The sequence below is a fragment of the Thunnus thynnus genome, chromosome 3, assembly GCF_963924715.1.
Source record: "Thunnus thynnus chromosome 3, fThuThy2.1, whole genome shotgun sequence".
Taxonomy (NCBI): Eukaryota; Metazoa; Chordata; class Actinopteri; order Scombriformes; family Scombridae; genus Thunnus; species Thunnus thynnus.
In genome coordinates this window covers 19,658,107-19,675,775 of record NC_089519.1, presented here as the reverse complement: position 1 = coordinate 19,675,775, position 17,669 = coordinate 19,658,107, and the positions used below count along the sequence as shown (strand labels likewise).

At 40.5% G+C, this 17,669-nt stretch overlaps 2 protein-coding genes across 2 annotated transcripts; both read right to left on the bottom strand.

The window, feature by feature from the left end:
- Positions 1-5,378: 5,378 nt before the first annotated feature.
- Positions 5,379-7,544, bottom strand: LOC137180558 (D(1) dopamine receptor-like). The gene has a single exon (XM_067585946.1). The coding sequence runs from the start codon at positions 7,542-7,544 to the stop codon at positions 6,183-6,185; it is 1,362 nt and encodes a 453-aa protein (XP_067442047.1). The 3' UTR covers positions 5,379-6,182.
- Positions 7,545-8,874: 1,330 nt separating this feature from the next.
- LOC137173399 (glutamine synthetase-like) lies at positions 8,875-11,297 on the bottom strand. Its single transcript, XM_067578216.1, has 6 exons — positions 11,129-11,297; positions 10,824-10,973; positions 10,550-10,698; positions 10,263-10,409; positions 9,307-9,506; positions 8,875-9,208 (listed from the first exon to the last, which is right to left on the bottom strand). The coding sequence occupies exons 1-6, from the start codon at positions 11,295-11,297 to the stop codon at positions 8,875-8,877; spliced, it is 1,149 nt and encodes a 382-aa protein (XP_067434317.1).
- Between the last annotated feature and the right edge of the window lie 6,372 nt (positions 11,298-17,669).

Sequence of the window (17,669 nt, the reverse complement as noted above, 5' to 3'; positions counted from 1 at the left end):
GACAAGTTTGTATGAGACAGTAAATCTATAGCTGTCCTTTCTGGTCATGTGAGCAAAGTTTACATTTTGAGCCACCTAACCTCTTGAAGTGCTTGTAGTCATTAATCATCAACTACAACGGTCGGACAGTAGGGTTATTTTGACTGTTGCCAAATTTAGGACTTTCCGTGGCAGAGTACTCTTATAATGAGTCAATATTCATGGCAAATCTTGCTGTTTAACTGAGAAACTTCCATTTATGCAGGCTGCACTGGCACATTCTTTATCACTCTTGTTTATTTTATAACAACCTGATTTTTATTTCTAATAAATGTCTCACTTATATATAAATAAGTAAATAAATAAGTATAAATATATAAACAAATACATGTTTTGTGTTATTTCACTGAACTCAGTGAATGCAGTGTCTGATTCCTGCCACACTGTACTCTTAAAGTTATCATTTTCTGACCAGTTCAAACCATGTGTGTGCTGGTGTGTGTGTGTGTGAGATCTATTTTTAGATGTTTGAATGACACTGTGAGAGTGGGTGGCAGCCTCTCTGATGCCTCGCACTAATAATTCAACTGCTTCACACGGCAGTGGGAATTAGAACCGGCATCCAGCTGTGAGCTCACAGCTGCACCGACGACTCATCTCCTCTGGAAATATTCAGTTTTTATTAAGGATTGTGATAAATAAATGTGTCTCCCCTCGTCACTCCTATAGCTTCCTTTAATTAATTTTTCCATATTTCTCACTTAAATCCTCAAGTGCTTCTGCCCTCTTTTATTCATAGTTTATGGTTAACTTTCTCTCCCTCCTGCCCCTCCTTTCCTTTTTTCACTTTCTCAGTCTTGTCTGGTTTGCTCGTCTTATCTGACCTAATTCATTTTTCTGCCGGAAACATTCAGATTCATTGACTTGAATTTGCAAACTCATAAATAAAACACATGCAGTCACACAGTGTTCAGTTCTCGGACTAGCTCTGAGATTCATAAAAATAAAGGATGTAAAGGATTGAATAATTTATATAAGAGTTTTGTGCTTATAGACAATTGTAAGCCAGGGCTAAATCTGTGTAGAGGTGTTCTTCATATATCTGTAATAATGCTGAGACCAGGAGCCTCTCCCTCTGGAGTACCAGGATTATTGTAGGAAACAATTCAACGACCTGATCCGATGTCCTCAAAAGGACCAAAGGGGATTATAAGGTCTTTTGGACAGAAAGACTTCACAAACTGGATCAGAGGAGAAAAGGCAGTTTGTGTGAGATCAAAGTAAATCCATCAGTTAATATCTATAAAATATACATTTACAATGATGTCTATGTTTTTACAAAACATCCTTTATATTTGTTCAGTCAGATTATGGTCACAAATTGTTTATGGTATAGGAAAGAAGAGAAAACATTGTGCTGCAAACATTTTTAATCATTATTTGGACCTCTCTTTGCTTTTTTGTGAAATATTATTAGTTTTGTCTCTTTGGGCCTCTAACAATTATTCAACTAAAACAAGCTTAGAAGTTAAGAGGAGAGTCTTCGGTGTAACTACTCACACTGTTTAATTTTAAGGAGTCACAAGTCAAAAACAATCAACAAAAAAAGGAAATTAAAAGAGAAATATCTAATCCATTTTCTTTGTTTTTCCCTTGTGTTATATTGGATAGTTTTACCTGTTCAGGCCTCTAAAAAGTCATTCAAAACTGGATCAAAAAGATAAAATCTTCAGCTCCAAGTCTTTAGTCAAACTGCTCACATCTCATCAAGTTACAACATGTGACGAGGGGTTGCAACACGCCTTTGCTTCAATTTAAAGGGTCACATACCAAAACGGTTGCTGTTGTGTAAAATACCTATAATGTACATACAAGACACACAAAGATGGAATATAGTTTACTTTCTGCAGTGATTGGCCCTCTGTGAGACTGTCCTCCCAAGAGAAACAACAGCATCATATATTTGTGAAAATATAATTACATTTACTGGATAAGAACATCTAGCAACCATGTGAATAGATGGTAGTCAGTCAGGAGCAAACATGCCTGTAGTGTGACATTGTTTTAAAGCTGGTTGGTGTATGGATGAGTAGACAAAGAGTTGTCACTGGAGGAGACGGCTGTTCATTTCCTGTCTTCTCTTTCTCTAACACTTACCAACCTTAACCACAGTGGTGTCAGACCAGAAAGCAGACATATGAATCATTTTTGCACCTGTGTTTTTTAACATTTTTGAAAGGCACTGACCAACAATGTTGCCCTATTGATTAGGGTGTCATATCAACAAACTCTTGTACTGTACAGTATATGGGTCATCTTAAAAGGAAATAATATATATTTCTTTGCCTTCTAAATTTATTATCGGCTTGTTCTGTCATTCACATGTACAGTATGAATAGGCTGTCAGCTAAACATTTTTTCTGTCTTTGTGGTATTCTGCTCTGTTCGTATTGTCTTGTTGAAATGGGAAAATTGTATACATAAAGTGTTTTTACGTGTAACATACACATTCTGGCTGTCCTATAGGCTGATTTTCCATTATACTTATGTTAAAACTAATCAAATATTGGAGTTTATGGTGAGTAAACTATCATGCTTTTCTTGAAAGTCCATGTAGGATGCAGCCTCTCAGCAGTAGTGACCTTAGTTTAGATGAGGTCCTTCACCTGAAGCACAAAAATCGATTAACAGCTCCTCCTGAAATATTCTGTCTCTCTCTTGCTTTCTCTTGCTCTGTCCCGCCTGCAGCCTCGAGGGCTCCATTAACTCTCACACATTCAACGTTGACAATTGTGGCCCATTTAAAGTTTCCTCATGTGAACACAACTACCCTGAGAGACACTTTAATGCAGTGAGCTCCTTCTGGGTGGCATGAGAATGAAATGGAGAGAGGATGAAATAAGAAGTGTTTAGTCAGTCAGTATTAATAGATATAATCACTTTATCATCCCTCAATTCTCTCTGAACTTCACTCAGCCAGGCCAGTAATGACTTTTCTCACTCACTAACATATACGTGCAACCTGTGTTAATGGGAGACACATTATTAAATATGTATTTGACTTTTGTTTTATTAATCCTCTTTGGTATGGTGACTATTCTTACATACAGTTGGAGAAGCCTACAGATGATGGATGTTCTGTATATGGTAGGCTACAAACCCATCACACAGCCACTGCCATTAGGCTGCACACACATCTGGAAACAATTATACAGTATACATCTGCTGTGTTTTGTCACCCCTCCATAATCAGAAGGAACACAGACACAAAAATATTATAACTGGTGTCTAATCGAGGAAATTAGGATTGCACCGCTCAGTAATACCGCATGTAGTGTAATATAAAGGAATAGTTCAACATCTTGGCAAATACATTTATTTGCTTTCTTGCTGAGGGTTAGAAGAGACAATCAATAGCACTCATGTCTCTACAGTAAATATGACGCTGGAGTCAGCAGCCAGTTTGCTTAGCTTAGCAAAAAGGCAAGGGGAAGCAGCTAGCGTAGCTCTGTCCAAATGTAACAAAATCCACCTAGCAGCAGCTCTGAAGCTCACTAATTACCATGTTATATCTTACTTGTTTCATATGTACAAAAACCAAAATGTAAAAACAACAATAGGGGCGTTGGATCAGATATTGTCGTCTATGTGTCATTCTGGACTGTGTGAACCAACGACAATTTATGTTGGAGGACACGTTGTTTAATGTGTTAAAGTGATTAACAGTGATTAAAGGTGAGCTTTAAAGTGGAATCATGGTTCTCCCCACTGCACATAGGCAAACTCCCATGGGAGGTGTGCATGTCCACCTATGGTCACCCACAACACCCTTCTCTCTCTGGATCAGAGACATTTACATGTATCTTCAGAGAACCATAAATCCAGCTTTAGAGGTGCTGGTAGGCAGATTTTCTTGCCTTTGGACAGAATCAGGGTAGCTGTTTCCTCTGTTTCCAGTCTTTGTGCTACACTGAGCTAAGAGGCCGCTATGTAGCTTCAAATATTACATACAGAAATTGGGGTGTTATTGATCTTCTTATCTGACTGTGGACAAGAAAACAAATAAGCGCATTCACCAAAATGTTGAACTGTTTCTTTTAAGGGGACATAACATGCTTTTTGTGATTTTCTGTCATTTATATACTGTTATAATGTCCAATATCTCTGTTAAATACATGCAGTCAAAGTTCCAAAAGCTGAGGCGAACGTATGTAAAAAAGCTGTCTTCAAGTGAAAAGCCAGGGCTACGAAGTAACATCAGATCATTTGTGCCCACAAACGGCCGTCCATTCTGTAGCCTTCGTTGCTAATGTTGTTGCTAAGCTTGTTCCATTTTGGATCTGATTTGTGCTTGAACATGTAATTTAGAAGTTAATATTTTGAGTAAAGAATGAGACAAAGGAGCCAAACCTGACTACTACTGTTTGTTGACATAGCCTCCCGAGCTGTTGGAAAGCTGTCCCACTTCTGGGAGCTAACTAAACAGAACAGAGTGGGCTCATCAGGAGGGGGGCCTTAAAGAGACAGAAGCTAAAGCGGCCTGTTTCAGACAGAGGCTGAACTAAGGGCTGCATAAAGGGCCAGTATAAGATAAATCAGTATTTTTTTTAACTGTAAATCATGCAAAAATATACCAGTAAAGCCCCAGAATATAAATATAGACATGGAAATGTGCATGTTAGATCCCCTTTAAATGTTATAATAGTAATGTAATCACATCCACCAACAAAATATCTGAGTAATTCAGGATGGAAACACAACGTGCTCTTGTTGGCTCCATTGAGGCTATAGCGGCTCCTTGAGGTTATAACACACACTTTCATATTTAACACCAACAAGGAAGTCTCATCAAACAAAAATGAACAGATGTTAATCTGTAGAAACTTTATCACAGCACAGGATGTAAGACTGCACAACTTCAACTATACATTTGTAGTTGCTGATCCTGCATCAGCCTTACTCAATAGACAATAATCCCTCTTGTGTTTTTGCAGGTTGTCACTGTAAAAGCTTCTGTGTTCTCACTAGTCAGGTCGTCTTTCACAGGAACAACCTTTACAAATTATTCATATTTGTTTCTTTCAGGAGATAGAGGGGGGAAACAGAGTGAACAGTGCATCCGCCAAGCTGCACAGCTGACTGGCGCTAATGTGAGTTAGTTACATAATCCCATTTCTAGAGATTCAGAGAAATCCTGACCTCTGATAACTCTCTCTCTCTCCTTGATGGGCAATGGGAGAGCACAAAGCTGGCCTTGAATGGAAGTAATACTGCAAAAATGTCTATCCTCACTGCTAAATCTGTTTTTCAGGTGAAATGGGGGAGATCATTTCACCTGAGAATTTTCTCCGAATTAGGAAAATCACTTCAGAAATGTGAATTTATCATCCATGTATAACATCAATTCTAATCTAACACTGAGACTGAAAAAACTATGAATGAGAGAGAGGTGAATGCACCTCTCCCTGCATGTTTCAAGACTTTGACCATAAAAGTGTCTGTCTATGTTTGTCAGTTATGACTCTTTCTTAGAGAATTATTCAAATAAGTGCCACATAAAGGGAAAATTAAATTACACCTATTTTTAATTTCTTTTTCACTTGATTTAACTTTGGTTTAAGAATAATTATAAAACCTACTCAACATGTCTCCTATCTCGTTCTTGCAGTAGGGCATCACCTTCTTAACCCAGGCCTGGCCTCCTGCTAAGGTAAAGGAGAGGTTGCCCGGATGCAAATTTCTTTGCAAGCGCCCAAAATTGAATGATGCAAAGTTTAAACAGTAAAGATTTTTGTCAGGCAAACATCCCTTGTGCACAAAAATGAATCTATAAAGACAAAGAATGTCAGCTCCACCTACAATGACGAGATCACATGGCACCCATTACCCTCCTTTTTTATTTGAAAAAAAACACGATGTCCTCTGCTCCTTTATTTAGGACATTATGTCTGTTTGTGTGCATAGTAAATTGTTTTGGGATAATGGGTGTTATCATGTAAACTCCTAATTGTAGGAGGAGCTTTCATTTTTGTCTGTTGCTTTTGTTCACATGGATGTTTGCCTGGTGAATACCTTGTAGGACAAAGTTTGCATCATTAAATATTTACCAAATTCAGTGTGTGGCAACCTTTCCTCTTCCTTTGTATGAAGTGCACACCCTTTGCTCCCTGACCCCTCACACGGAATTTCCGCAGGTGTGTCAACTATAAGGGTATCTGCGTCAGTCTGTCTTTGTCCTTACTCTCCTCAGTGTCCAGCACCTGCTCCGAGGTAGTCCCTCTGTGATAAAACACAGTCACTGTGGTGTTCCCGCTATCCTCGCTTCCCCTGGTGTTCGTGGCGCAGGAGATGCCCAGCTTCACGTTCAGCGGGCTATCCTGCTTCAGTTGTCCGGCGTCGTTGCTCGCCATCACCGTCTCCACCGCTGTCCAGCACCCTCGTCCGTGGCAGCGCAACAGGCGCAGAAAAGCGTCTCTGAAGTCAGCGTTGAACGCATAGATGATCGGGTTCAGGGATGAGTTGCTCCAGCCGATCCACACGAAGACATCGAAGGTTTTTTCACTGACACAGTAAGGGCCACGCTGGGCGCCCGGGGCTCCTGGTCCGGGACAGAAGGGTAGAGCGCAGTTCAGGACGAAGAACGGCAGCCAGCAGCAGACAAAAACACCCATGATGATGCTCAGAGTTTTTAGGACTTTTGTCTCTTTTCTTATGGAGACTTTGAGCTCGCGGTGTAAGGGGTTAGAGGGCTGATAATCAGGATGAAGCCTGATGTGAGATTGATAAGAGTTGGCACTGATTTCCGCGCACAGGTGAGGAAACAGTTCAGGTACATCCGAGCGGCAGTTCTGCGCGTGCTCCGCCGCCCGCTCCAGGGAGGATATCATCCGAATCTGCATCTGGGCTATCCGGTAGATGCGGGTGTATGTGACAATCATGATAGCAACGGGGATGTAGAAGCTGATGAGAGAGGAAGAGATGGCGTACGTGCGGCTCAGGCTGGAGTCACAGCTCCCATCAACACTCTTACGTTGAAATGTCAAATCCTCCCCGGACGGGACACCGAGCTCCGCCCGGTGCCAGTTCAGCTGCACGGGAACGAAGGAGATGACCACGGAGACTGTCCAAGTCACGCCGATCATAACAGAGGCCACCTTCTTGTTCATACTCCTCTCATAGAGGAAGGGGCTAGAGATGGCCCAGTATCGATCCACACTAATCACGCACAGGTTGAGGATGGAGGCCGTGGAGCACATGATGTCGCAGGCCAGCCAGGTATTACAAAACCCTCCAAACGGCCAGAAACCGGCTACCTCAGCCACAGCTTTCCACGGCATCACCAGCACGGCGACCAGGAGGTCCGACAGAGCCAGCGACACGATGAAGATGTTGGTTAATTTGGAACGCAGGTGCCGGAAGCGACAAACGGCTGCGCACACCGTGAAGTTGCCGAGAAGCGTCCAGATGATGAGCAGAGCCAGGACGCACCCCGTTAAAGCTCGGTGCGCCGGTAACTCCTCCCGGCTGCCTGCTCCTACCAGTGCCAAGCCGGTTGTGTTGTTCATTGCCTGGTTTTGCGCGCAGCCATATGTTATGCTAAAAGATCAAGGATGCCACCCATCTGTATCATTAACAGAAAAAAACAACAAAAGGCAAATTGGTTACTCAAACTGAAGTGCGCGTCCTGCTCCTGTCGGACTGAGCTGTGATGCTGCTCTGAGCGCAGAGCAGATTTAATGGGGACCACATGCACCACCAGCTGGTACTCACTGCTGACAAAACAGCTCAGAGCCGCGCAAGACTGAGCAAAGTTTGCCATCTGTGTAAAGCAAAAACTATGTCAAGTCATTTAAAATGATCTTTTCTGCTACTTTACTGTTTTATATTCCCCACTATCATATCGTATAATTTCTCTTTAGTTTCTACTTGAGACGCGTGCCGGCTACTGTCAAACTGTCGATGGATATATTGTAATTTATGATTAGGCTACTTTTATTACCATCAGGCATATATAAAATAGATAAATACTATATTGAAATTAAGCGCTGTTAAAAGCTCTATATCCGAGTCTAATAATGAACAACAGAATAAGATAAAACAAAAGAGAACAAACCCATGTGTCAACTGTTATAAAATGTATGTATTTATCTCAGATTAGTTGGATTTGAGTGTGCCATTGTGTGTGTAGTTGAGAAAAAAACAAGCTAAAAGGGTTCATCTTAATCTCTCATCCACCTGGCACCTTGAACTTATTGTGAATAACTGATATTGGTTTTATTCATCTGCTTGAGTTATTTCATTGGACTCATTTCACTGAACCCATCCCTTGGAATTAAATTAACAGACTTAATAACTTACTTAATAAGGACCTTCCTTTGGGCATTGGACCTCTGATAATCCAATTGTGTTGAATTAAAATCTTCTTTTCACACAGTATTTTGTAACAGTTCCAACTTCTGTAATTGCAATTTCCCATCTCAGAATCAGCTTTATTTGCAGTTTGTTTATACACTCAGACTTTGACTCTGATTTCCATTTTGATCTCTTCTTGAATTGTCGCCCCTGAGGTTTTTTTGAGTACTTGTCCTTTTATAAGGGGGGGAGGGGGGTTGTGTTGCCTTGTTAGAGAGTTTGGGCTGCTTAACTGTTAATTATGTGGGCCTGTAAATCCCATAAACATATTATGTTTGAGTTTGGACTGTATACAAATTGACAGGAGAAAAAACTGGTTTCATGTACATTTCATTTAAAATGTATTCAATTTTGAATTTACTCCAGTCAGACAACATACAAGTTCTGCATTTGAATTTGCAAATTTACCAAATTTAAAATTCACAAATGTCACTGTTTCCACAGTACAACTACATGCAAAGTTTGCAATACATTTCTCCCCTCTCAGGATGCCATTATCTTCTCATCATCATCATCATCCTCTCCAGTGCTTCCCAGCAGACAGGTTTCAACCAAGGCCCTCGTCACCATGTACGGGTCACAGTTGGCAGCAGGACGTCTGTCCTCAAAGTACCCGCAGCCATTCTGGCTGACATGGCCAGGGATGCGAACACTAATGTTACGACAGGCTGTAGCTGTAGAGAAGTCATTGAAACTGGAGGTTGAGCCTTGAGAACTGGTGAGGTGACTCATGTTGTCAGCACCACCATGTGGATCATAAACACGGAGGTGCTGAAAATGACGCTTTCCCAGCCTTCTGATAGCTTCTTTAATGAACCTGTAATTTCACAGACAACCGATCTAATTATGCTTCTCTTTCTAAATGGCTTATTGTTGTGCTTCATGATCATAGGATATGTGCATCTCTATACTTACTGAAGTCCCCCTTCGCTCCTCATCTTCTTGGTGCTGAAGTTGGTGTGACAGCCTGATGTGCCATTTTGATCCTTGATGGGTTTAGCATCCAAGGAGGCAACAACCCCAAAGTCTTCACACACATGGTGCAGAATGTAACGGGCCATCCACAGATGATCCCCCATTTCAATCCCCTCACACGGGCCAACCTGAAACTCCCACTAATCAGACAAAACCATCGATCATAGAGAGCAAAGTAAAAAATCTGAGGAATTCATTATTTCTGAATGTCAACTGGTTTTATGTACAACCAAACAAACATCAATGTTATGAAGTCTAGCGTGTGACACTTAACAGTGTAGATATAGACAAGAAATATAGGGTGAGATATGGGGGTATGACACGTAACAATGGTCCCCTGCTGGAAACAAACCAGTGAACCATCTTAACCACTGGACTACAACACACCCAATGCCAATGAAGTGATGTTTTTAATATAAAACATGTTTTACTTTGTCATATGAAACTGAAGTGATCTCATCACCCTTGATCTTTGCCAAAGTTTCCCATCTGTTGAATGTAAAAGTGAATCCTGATATGAATCATGCTTACTTGTGCAACATAAAATAGTAATCTCATAATAATATGCATTTTTAAATTATGTCATTAAATTATGTCATCCAGGTTTGAGATTCAGCTGAGGGGAATTGCAGAGTTGGATGATAGTTGTCTGTGTGTTCATCATTACAAGTGACCCCCCTTACCTCACACACGGTTAGTTGACCCATTGTTCTTATAATATTATTATATTAAGTAGTATAGTTTGAAATCTTGATTAAGCTTAGTATTATTTCCCTCAGGTTTAGAGGTTAAGCTTATCTAACCTGGATGTACAAATAAGAGTTTATTTTACTATTTTATAGTAAAAGTTTTTGATAGTAAAATAGTTCCATATCAGTCAGGCAAGTGTTTCATACCTGGGAGGGTAATGACTCTGCATTGGTGCCACAGATCTTTACACCTGCATACAGACAGGCTTTATAGTGACAGATACTAATGTCTCTTCCATACACTTTGTTTATGCCCACAGCACAAGACCCTGAGAATAAAACAATGAAAAACATCTTAAGTATTTGTACTGTCACTGCAAATATCTCATAATACACTTAATCCATATGAATAAATAATCATAAAAATGCTGTCATTACTCTTACTATATGTTTTTCTAGCACAGTTCAAAAGTTACATATTCACTCTTTATCACACCTCTTGTAAATGGGTATCCCTGAGGAGGCCAGCCAAGGGGATTTCCATCCAAACCAAAGAGTGTGTACTCCTGCTCCATCCCGAACCAGGGCTGAAATTCTTTCACTTCCTCCATGACTTGAGCACACTTTGAATGCTGATTACTTCCTGTTTGAAAAAAGGAAAACACAGGTTTAAAATCAGCAGGAGCAGCACACTGAGCTTTGAGCTTCTTATATGTTGCAAAACTCAAAGTGTATAGCGTAAGGTAAGATAATATTGTAATATGTTACCTATGGGCTCATAGCTACTGTCAAATACTTCACAGAGAACCAGTTTATTAGGGTCAAGAGTGAAAGGATCTCGAAACATTCTGACCGGGACCAAAGTGACTTCGATTGAATACCCATCTATCATCCAGCCAGCACTCCACTCTGGGATATCTGTCAGGGATGAACATTTTCAAAGATAAGGTTAACACATGAAACAGAAACATATGCAGGCACAGTATTCATAAATTGTTAAAAACATCAACAATGCTACCTAAATCCCTTGAAAGATAACGACAGGGACTACAGGGTTCATCCATCTACTTCACCTTTGATTCCAGCCGGTTCTTTGTTCAGAGTCTTGGTTTTCGATAGTACACTTTCTCCAGTTTTATCAATCCAAACGTACGTCACCAGGCACTCTGCATCTTTGGCAAGAGACAGATAGTGCTTCTTGACTGTCTTGTGAAGACAGAGGCTTTCAGAAAGGACAGACATGATGATTTTCTCCAGAATCAAGAAACCGCTTCTCTTTGAATCACTCACACCTGCAAACTGACTGTGTTAGAGGTGTGTTGTGAGTACACTTTGGTTCCTTCTGAAATATTTGGATATATTCAAAATAGCTAAATATTCAAAGATTCACATATTCAAATGCATTTTAGCATAAGGAGTATGTTCCCCATTTTAAATGTCTTCCCATATGTTTGACTTATGGAGCAACAGATGTAATAATCCCAATATAAAATTAATGGAAGAGACATTTTGGGAAATACACGAAGATTTTTTGTATGTAATTTTTTGCCTTTATTGGACAGTTGACAGTGAAGTGGCAGACAAGAAACAAGGGGAGAGAAATATGTATGACATATAACAAAAAACACAGATGAGAAGATTGATACCACTCTCGCTGTCCAAAGGTAACAAAATCCCTTCTTGGCTTGCTGGAGTTTCCGCCACAAAAACTGCTTACCAGCACCTCTTAAAGTTCATTGATTAACATGTTATAGCTCATTTGTTTATTCTGTGCAAAAACCAAAGAGTAAAAATGACACGTTGCGGTTTTATGGCCAGCAGCAATAACTTCCTGGAGTCCTGCCAGTCTGGCAACCAGCAGAAACTCCAGCAAGCCAAGAAGGATTTTTTTACCTTTGCATAGAGCCATACTAGCTGTTTCCACCTGTTTCCAGTCTTAAAATGGCTTCAAATTTACTGTGCAGACATGAGAATGGTATTGATATACTCATCTTACTCTGGGCAAGAAAGTGAATAATTGTATTCCCCAAAATTTTGAACTATTTATTTGATTTGTGTTCAACAAAAAGGGGACATCTTATGCTTTTTGTTATTCTCTGTTTTTATATACTGTTATGATGTTGGATATCTATTTCATTCCCATCAACAGCTGTTCAGTCCATAGGCTTGTTGAAAGTTGTTGCTGTTGGTTTATCTATGTATTATTTGTACTGTCCACTTGCATATTTCAGATCGGATTCCAACTCAAACATGTACGGATGTATTTGAGAAGTTTCCATTTTGAGCAAAAAATGAGAAAAACAGTGAAATCCTACTACTAGCTATAGTTTGTTTCATGGTTTGCTGATGTAGCTTCCAAGAGCTGATCAATCAGAACAGAGTGGGCTCATCAGAAGGGGGGCCTTAAAGAGACAGGAACTAAAACGGCCTGTTTCAGACAGCAGCTGAACTGAGGAGCTGTGTAAAGGGTCAGTATACGTTAAGTAAAGAGTTTTTTTAACTGTAAATCATGCAAAGATATTCCAGTAAAGCCCCAGATTAAAAATATAGACCATGAAATGCGTATAATATGTCCCCTTTAAAATTTTCTGTACAGACATCAATCTACTCATCTGACTCTATAGGCAAGAAAGTGAATAATCGTTTTTCCTGAAATGTTGAACAATTCTTTATATTTTTGTTTGACTTAATACAGTGAATTGTAATAGTATTGCATTGCACCTCCACTACCTAGTGCTACCTATGAGCAGTATTATTCAGACAGCAGGCTGTCATGACAATACACTCTAAATTTAATACCCCCTCTTCCCAGAGCTCTCTCTCTCTCACACACTCACACACACGCATACACAAAGACACACCGGACCTGCTGCTGTGGATAAAAGCAGACTTTTTGGCCGGGAACAGAAGCAGATGGCACAGCTGAAGTCAGAGCAATCGGTGAGGAACACTGGAATAGCACTCAAGCAATATTTGATCTTTATTAATGGCAACAGCGTTTTGTTTGAATACAGATTTAGATGATGGGGACAGACAGTCAGAAGCAGAGGGCGGGCAGTTGATAATCAGATTATCTCCATCATTTTTGAGAGTTTGTACTATTTTTGTGCATTTGCTGATTTAGGACACACAGGAATTACATCCATTTGTTGAAATTGCTTTCACATGGGCATTAATTTACTTTCTTTTTTGAACTGTAACTGAGTAAATAGTTGGATCTAATAATAATAATAATAATAATTTAAGCCACCACATATTGGAGCTATACATTCCCAAAGGTCACACCACACATATCCAATAAAAAAGGTATTGTTATAATGAGTTTATTTGTCCTCACACTCAGTAAATGTAAAATAATAAATACTCTATAGAGTCATCAGGCTGCTACTGTATACAGCAGGGAGCCCCAACACTCTCTAAAGCTGCATTCAGCCCCACCAGTCCCATCTCTTGCACATATCCAGTCACATTTGACATTGTGCTGTGTCTCTCTGCTGTCCTCTTCTTCATTGTCTTTTTACACAGCTCTGAAGACTTCTTGTCACACTGCTTCTTCAACATGGAGATTTCCACATCACACTTCTCTCTCTCCCTCCGCAGGTTCTCCTCCAGCTGCCTCTTGAGGCTTTCTTCGCTCATTTTTTGCTGCTCAAGCTCCATTTTGATGATTTTTAGCTCCTGCTTCAGGGCCTCGATTCTCCTTTTCTCCGCTCTTTGATTTTCCATCTGTATGTCCCTTTCTCTCTGATTCTCCTCCCTCTCACGTCTCAGCAGGCCCTCTATTTGCTTTTTCCTGTCCTCCTCCTTCCTGCTCTGCTCCTCCAAGGTCTGGGTGAGTTTATTCAGCTCTTTTTGCAAAACATCTCTCTTCATTTCCTCCCTCTGCCTTATGGCCTGCTCCCTCTGTATTTGCTGAAGATCCCTCTCTCTTTCTTTCTTTTCATTTTCCCCTCTATCCTTTTGGATCTTCTCCTCCATTGCTCTTCTCATTTTCTCCTCCCGCTCAGTCTGCTCCTCCAGCGTTTTAGTAGCATTGTCAAGTTTTTCTTGAAGAGCTTCCCTCCTCTCTTCCTCCTCTCTACGTATCTCCATCACTCTCACTATCTCTTGTATCTTCCTCTCCTTCTCCTTTTTATCATTCTCCTCCATCCACCGTTTAAAGACCTCCTCCCGACCTCTTGCCAGTTTCTCCTCTTTCTCCTTCTCCAGCTCCTGTTTTTTCTTCAGCTCCTCCATCTCCCTTTTGTTTTTTTGCAGCACCATCTCCAGCTCTCTGTCATACCGTTCTTTGACTACTGCGACCTGCTTCTGTTTTAACAGCTCCTCCTTCTCATTCAGCACCCTCAACTCCTCTTGCAGCTCCTGAGCCAGATCCTCTTCTGCTTTCTGGAGCATCTTGCTGGTGTAGCAGTTTCCTCCATTACCCTGCATCATTCTGTCCACTAAGGCAAGCAGCTCGGACACCTGCTCCTTGCTCTTGGAGCTCTGATTGTTGAAGACACAATACCTGCCCCCACACCCAGCCACCAGCTTGGCTAGGTCCGTGCACCCATCGATCAGACAATACTGTACTGATGTCCCTTCTTCCAGGCAGTCTCCATGGGTAAAAACCACCACTGAGTAACTCAAAGCATGGGAGCCCATTGCCTGCTTGATCTGCCGCATCACCTCCTTGTCCTCCAGAGTGAACCTCCCAATCTGAATTACAAGGAGGAAGACATGGGGCCCAGGATACAGGAGGCTAACGCTCCTCCTCAACTCCCTCTGCACCTCCTGCGGAGTCTGATGAGTGTCCAGCAGCCCCGGAGTGTCCAGGATCGTCAGGTGTCGCCCACGAAATTCTCCACAGGCCCTGCGAGACCGCTGGGTGACCGAGGAGCCGCTGACCTTTGAGTCAAATACCTTGCGACCCAAAATGGAGTTGGCAGTAGAGCTTTTTCCGCTGCCAGTCTTCCCCAGTAAAACCAGTCGCATCTCAGAGGAGGAGGAGGACGCCTTCCTGCCTGAACAGACAAAAAAAGAGAATGGAGATTAAATGGAAAGAAAGAAAGAAAGAAAGAAAGAAAGAAAGAAAGAAAGAAAGAAAGAAAGAAAGAAAGACTTACCTGCAAAGCTGATGGAAGACAGCTGTTTGCTAATGGATGACATGCTTTTTCTGCTTATCCTGCACAAATTCCAAAAAAATGAGAACAATGCATCTCTATATAGATCCCAAATTTGTGGGTGTGTCTGCCCCCATGACAAGTTAAACCCCTCTGAACTCTAACCTATCGTCACCACCGTGTTTCTGATATCAGTCTGGATAAATTGTGGCCCAATAGTCCGTCTCTGAAGCACTCAGCCCAGCAGGTCTTATCTCTGTGTATACACACTCCAACAGACGGGCATCGTCCAGCTGAGGCAAAGATCCAGGGAGCAGAGGAGCATTTAGGAGGGGGTTGCATGAATTAGTTGGGGTCAATTTGATCAAAGTCTAACAGTCTAGTCTTTTGCTTGTTGGGTCTCTAATCAGTTGTCATTCAAGAGTCACCAGGGATCAATAAACTAGTCACCCTCCATCAGTGTTGAGGAGTTTCAGATCGGACAAACTTACTGATGATAGAAAAGTGTGTATAGTAACTCAGTGTTGGTACAAAATGAGCATCATAAGAATGAGTGTATTCTCATATGTTTTGTATTTGTTTACAGACTCCACTAGATGGAGGCAGAGGTGAATCCATCTGATGTGACAAGTTTGTCAAGTTATTGACAGTTTTTATCATGTTGTGGTGCTGAAGCTTCAGACAGTCTAATGACAGTACCTTTGTACCACGGGGACAACTAATATCATGAGCAGTGGACTTTAAATGGAAACCTCTTTCCTCAATGATTGTGTTACTAATTATTCTTTCTTTAAATGTGTTAATTCATTCTATTTAAATACTGCCAAAGGAAAGATATTCAGTGAATCTAGGAGGATGTGTATATTTGAAGTCTGTAAATGGGAACACCTATTTTTAGAGATTATAATGAATGTGCTTGGAAGTATTCAGTTATTGGTTTATTATTTCCTACATCACAAATCCAGCAGATGTTCATTAAACAGAATTTAGGATTAGAGGCACTAGACCCTAAAAATATTCATCCTACAGCATTAAAATGTACAGTTTTGTGTAAATGTTTTAGGCACTAAAAGTAAAGTGATGATGCTTTCAAAAATAACTTCATACAAAGCTCAGTAAAGAGGAAAAACTTAAATTAAATCAATATTTGGTGTGCCAACACTTTGCCTTTGAAGCTGCACCAGTTTTCCTCAGTACACCTGTGCACAGTTCTTCAAGGTACTTGGCAGGTATGTTGGTCCTGCATCTTGGAAAACTTTCCACAGTTCTTCTGTGGATTTCAGCATCTCAGTTGCTTCTGTCTCTTCATGTAATCCCAGACTGACTCAATGATGTTGGGATCAGGGCTCTGTGGGCGTCATACCATCTGCTGCAGGACTCCTTGTTCTTCTTGTCACTGAAGATAGTTCTTTATGACTTTGGCTGTATTTTAGGGGATCGATCGACCGATTAGACGCTTCCCTGATGGGATTGCATAATGGCTAAGAACCTAAACATCTAAAGAGCCTTTGTTTTGTATTTAAAATCACTTCTTAAAACTTAATATGTTTTACTTTTATGCTTTTTCATGCTTTATGTGTTTTTTTTATCCTATTCCTATTGTATACATACTCTATGTCCAGGGATCTGAGGGGATGCACTGATAATTTACAGGTTTCTTGTCTTTTCTTTCCTTTGATATCACAAAAATTGACTCTTTAATGGACACTTGGTGCATGAATTGACTTCATTCATTCATTCCATCAGTCAGTCTGTAACTGACTGCTCTATGATTATAGCCTATCTGCCCTCTAGAGGCTCTCTCATTAATGGAAATGTTGACAGATACTATAACAGGTCCATTCACTAGCCTGCCCTCTGCAGTCCACCTGAACTGTAGATGACACGATGTGTGTCCTTCTTAATCATGCCTTATATAACTGTATTAATTACATATATCTCAAAATCCTCAATAACATCTATCTGCCAATTTTCACCTTCCTGCCAGTGAGTGATTTATTCATTAATCTGCATTACTATTAATGCTGGATAAGAGTTCATTTGGCTATGTAGGTCAGCGAAGTATGCATGGATGTATATATGTGAAACCAATGACAGAAAGCAGTATGTAGCAATCAAATGACATTTTATACGCAAAATGAACAATTTTGCAAAATATATACATGTATAGAAAATTAAAAGCTCATTAGTTTAATTTGTATCACAAAGCAAACTGTTTGAACAGCGAATAGAAGAAACGAGGAGAACATGTAAGAGAACTCTTGTCGAGCATTTCTTATAACAATATATCAAAGGTTTATTTTTTACTGGAACAATGAGCAAAGTGTGAGTCAAAAGTAACAGTGCATCCACCCTTCACACTCAGGAGGTAGGCTTTATATTAAAAAGTGAAGGACAGAAACATTCATTCTTACTCTCCAAGTCACACATTTAAGTATTCACAGCTTATGTAAACCAGTACATCTTAGACCTGGAAAAAAAAACACTTTAGAACTTCTGCCTGGCTTTAATG